We start from the raw sequence: 4,715 nt of genomic DNA on the forward strand, positions 1-4,715 counted from the left end.
TCCCATCATCAAGATATCAGACACGAAATAGAAAAAACAATTTACCGTTGTCGCTAATATGATAAATAAGTAGATGTAAAGATAGGGCAAAAAAGTATAAATTTAATATTTTCAAAATTCAATAAAATATTAATTGTAAATTTATTTATAATAATCTTAATTTTTAAGGATTTTGATATGCATAAAAAGTGAAAAAAAACCACATAAAAAGAAACATAATTAGTTTTCAATTGCATTTTATCAAAAAAAAGAGATTAATTATTATGCACTATCCATCTAAAATTTTTCATCATCATTAGTTTATATTATTTTAGATGATTAAAATTAAAATCACTCTTATCAACTTCAAACCTTTATGATTAAGTGTAGATACGTATATCAATTAAATTTTTGGCGCCACCTGTTTTAGTTTCATTTACTAACCTGACTTTCTTTTCCACCGTAAATTAAAAAAAGAATCCGCAAGAAAACACCAAAGCAACGGTGAATTTCGAGAACCTTGATTCGGGTTCAGCAATCTTCAACAACGTTTACTATAAATACCACCATTCCCTTCTAAACCACTCGTTAAACCTTCGAACACGATACATTCACGCATCTTCTTCCATCCTCGCAAATCCACATTTTCAATTCAATACAAACTCCATTATCTCTTTCTCTCTCCCTCTTCCTGCTGCTACTGTTGTTACTGACTATACTAATGGGTTCTTCTCCAAATTCAAAGCCTAAAATCATTCGAGGCTCCGCCGGTTACGTTCTCGAAGACGTCCCTCATTTGTCCGATTACATTCCTGAATTACCAGTACGTCGTCGTTCCACTTCCTTTTCGAATTCTTCTCTTTACGCTTTTCTCATGCGTCCTGTTAAATCATGCTTTTTCTCTGTATAGATTTTTCTATCATCATTGTATTCAACTCGGAAAGAAAAATAATAAAATTTTTGTTGTTAATTTGTGTTTTCCAGACGTATTCTAATCCGTTGCAAGATAATCCTGCTTATTCAGTCGTCAAGTAAGCTTTTTCTTTTTCATGTTTGTATAATTTGCTTTTATTATAATTTCATTTTGACTTAATTTATAATTTTAATTTAATTAGTTTTGATTTTATTCTTCCAGGCAGTATTTCGTGCATGTGGATGATAGTGTTCCTGAAAAGGTTATATTTTCTTTTATTTTGGGGTAAATTTTCGGTTATCTGTTGTAGCAATCTTTATGTTATCTCTAACGCTGTGTATATGGAGAATTTTTGTTGTGAGGTAAATGAAAGTACTATATAATCTTAATATCATTAAGATAGAATTTGTATTCATTTAAAATGTATTAATGAATGCGGGGAAGTAAAGTTTGTCTTGTGAGAAAGGTGATCATGTTTAGTGTTTGATCTTACCTCGAACATGATTATCTCCCATGAAAGCAATTTATTCAGGATTGACCAAAATAGTTACACATTGTTTGAGAATCGAAACTAAAGGTAATTTATATACAACAACTATACACCACTAGGTTCAACCGGATCACAATCTATCATTAATAAAGAAAATTGTATCGATGAAATGTTATTATGACGGACAAGAGTATCTAACTTCTCAGAATTGTGGTAAAATTTGGATTTGGAGGTGTTAATTAATTTCAATTGCGATAAGGAACCATACACTAGTTTACTTAAGCATTTTAATTTATGTAATTTATTTTTAACAGATTATTGCTAACAAAGATAGTCCAAGAGGGATACATTTTCGGCGGGCCGGACCTCGTCAAAAGGTATGTTTCCACGCGTGTGAGTTTATCTGTTTAGGGTCCTTCTCGTGTTTATTTAATTATGACCGTAAAAAATTGGATATTCAGGTGTATTTCGAATCAGATGAAGTTCAGGCTGCCATCGTAACATGTGGAGGTTTATGTCCTGGTCTCAATACCGTTATTAGGGAGTTAGTATGTGGTCTATACCATATGTACGGCGTCAAGAAAGTATTAGGAATCAGTGTAAGTGAATCTTCATAAAAACATTTTTATCTTCTTGTTTGGATTTCATACAATGATGAACATGAAAATGAACATAAAAAGAGTAACGCAATCATTATAAATGAAAATGTTCAAAGTTTAGCTTTTCTGAGTTTATTAGTCTCTAAACATAAAAAGGTGCTGTGATGTGCAGGGAGGATACAAGGGTTTCTATGCTCACAATACAATCCCTCTAACTCCTAAAACCGTAAATGATATACATAAGCGTGGAGGAACTATCCTTGGTTCATCACGAGGTGGACATGACACAATTAAGATAGTTGATAGTATTCAAGATAGGGGAATCAACCAGGTCTGTCTTTCCTTCTATTTATCAGAACGTATAATATCACGTTCTTAACTATGCAGTATATCAGACTTATAATCTGGTCGAATTCAGGTTTATATAATAGGAGGAGATGGAACTCAGAGGGGTGCTTATAAAATTCTTGAGGTATATACATATAACAATTAGTATGATGCTGTTTGGCTTAGAAATATTAATGAACTTTCCTTAAACAATCGTGATATCAAAATAGAAATTATTAACAATACTTTCCTGGTTATCGACACAGGAAATTGGAAAGCGTGGCCTCAAGGTTGCAGTTGTAGGAATCCCTAAAACCATAGATAATGACATTCCGGTAAATCTTTTTACTCTCCCCTCCTCGTGCTATTATTCCAACTTAAGTAGTTTGAATCTGTTTATTGCTTACTACAGTTAGCATGGCTAACTTGTAGATGATTTTCTGTTGTCTCTGGCTTAATAGGTTATTGACAAGTCCTTCGGCTTTGACACAGCTGTTGAGGAGGCTCAGCGTGCTATAAATGCAGCACATGTTGAAGCTGAAAGTGTTGAAAACGGCGTAGGTGTTGTAAAGTTGATGGGCCGGTACAGTGGTATGTTTCCTGATTGCTTCTAATGCCTGCACTTAACATCTTGCTGGCTAATTTTGGATGCATGGTGCAGGATTTATTGCAATGTATGCCACCCTTGCAAGTCGGGACGTGGACCTTTGCTTAATCCCAGAGACACCCTTTTACCTTGAAGGTCCGGGTGGACTTTTTGAGTTTGCGGAGAGAAGACTAAAAGAAAACGGTCACATGGTTATTGTAATTGCTGAAGGTGCAGGACAGGAACTTGTTACAGAGAGCATCCAAGCCATGCACAAGCAAGATGCTTCCGGAAACAAACTTCTTCAAGATGTCGGGCTATGGATATCCCAGAAAATGAAGGTGTTGATTATTTCTTATTTGTTTGTGCTGGTTATCTCAATGTGATCTTTAAAATGTATTATTCCCATTATTTATTTCTCTAATACAGATTGAAATCTGACATGTTTGTAGATATTTTGTAATTGAAATAAATGCTTTTTCTACCCCGGTTATAATAACCATTTTGAATCTTCGATGTTGCAGGATCATTTTGCTAAACAGAAGACAATGGGCATAACTCTCAAATATATAGGTTGGTAAAAACGAAAACTAAATAGATTTATTTGCGTGCGTGTATGCGGGCACACACACATATAAGTACAAATATCTATGTATTGAAAGAAACAATAACCGAAATATCAAGAATCACCCTTTCTTTTCCTAATTGACAGATCCTACCTATATGATTCGAGCTGTTCCCAGCAATGCTTCTGACAACGTGTACTGCACACTTCTTGGTCAAAGTGCCGTTCATGGAGCAATGGCAGGTTACACTGGTTTTACTAGTGGGCTTGTGCATGGAAGACAAGCTTATATACCTTTTAATGTGAGAGTTCGCGATATTATTTATTTCTACTTCTGCATAATAGATAAGAATTATTTATTAAAACTTGATAATGTCTTTGCTGTGTAATGCAGAGAATCACGGAAGGACAGAACACGGTAGTGATCACAGATCGAATGTGGGCTAGGCTTTTATCTTCAACAAACCAACCGAGTTTTTTGATTGCTAAGAGTGTCGTTGAAGAGAATATGAAAGAAGAGGAAGATTCATTTAATCTGTAGGATGAGCATTGTTCATACAATCATTTTGTGTTGAGTATTTATCACTATGTCTAACCATTTTAGCTGCTAACTTGTGTTGTAACAGTAACTTGTAAATTATGTATACATGATTAGTTTATTTTTTGCCTTTTCACATCCATAAGATGTATGTGGAAAGCTCAACCTTACATGAGAAATATGTATTCTTTTGTTATGATTTGTCCGTTATGATAATGATTTGAATTTGAAAGAGTTTTGATTCATCTACTAGAGCTTTTGTTTCAATTTCTTATCCATGACTCACTTAGTGGTAGATTTAACTTCCAAGTATATAACTTGGTCAATGTAGATGTTAGAAAAATGAAACACAAATGTGGACAGGGATGGAATTGTTTGAACTTGGAAAATGACTCAAGTGAAGTAGATAACTATAGAGTAAGCATTTAATAAGTTATGTGGACCTAGAGTCGCCGCAAGTCAAAGTCATGCTTTCACGTTGGTCATATACGCGTTGATGGCTTCAAAATTGTCATGATGTTTGAAAAGTAAACTAATTCTAGAAATTAGACAACATGTAAAACTCAGTCAATTTTAGGGTCTGTTTTCTAATATTGTTTTCAAATGAGTTTCCATGAAGTTTTATATTAGTATATCATAAATCAAATATTTTTTTTTTTGGATAAATTAATTTCTCGAATCGTGAAACTGTAATAGATAGCAAAACTCTTGTTTAAGA

General features: G+C 33.7%; 1 protein-coding gene across 1 annotated transcript; it reads left to right on the forward strand.

Moving 5' to 3' along the window:
* Positions 1-427: 427 nt before the first annotated feature.
* On the forward strand, positions 428-4,242 carry LOC127108395 (ATP-dependent 6-phosphofructokinase 3). The gene is made up of 13 exons (XM_051045856.1): positions 428-802; positions 964-1,010; positions 1,115-1,154; positions 1,697-1,759; positions 1,844-1,981; positions 2,154-2,312; positions 2,400-2,453; positions 2,575-2,643; positions 2,770-2,899; positions 2,970-3,235; positions 3,419-3,467; positions 3,607-3,761; positions 3,854-4,242. The coding sequence occupies exons 1-13, from the start codon at positions 701-703 to the stop codon at positions 3,998-4,000; spliced, it is 1,419 nt and encodes a 472-aa protein (XP_050901813.1). The 5' UTR covers positions 428-700; the 3' UTR covers positions 4,001-4,242.
* Positions 4,243-4,715: the final 473 nt, after the last annotated feature.

Source organism: Lathyrus oleraceus, chromosome 7, assembly GCF_024323335.1.
Source record: "Lathyrus oleraceus cultivar Zhongwan6 chromosome 7, CAAS_Psat_ZW6_1.0, whole genome shotgun sequence".
In the NCBI taxonomy this organism is placed as follows: Eukaryota; Viridiplantae; Streptophyta; class Magnoliopsida; order Fabales; family Fabaceae; genus Lathyrus; species Lathyrus oleraceus.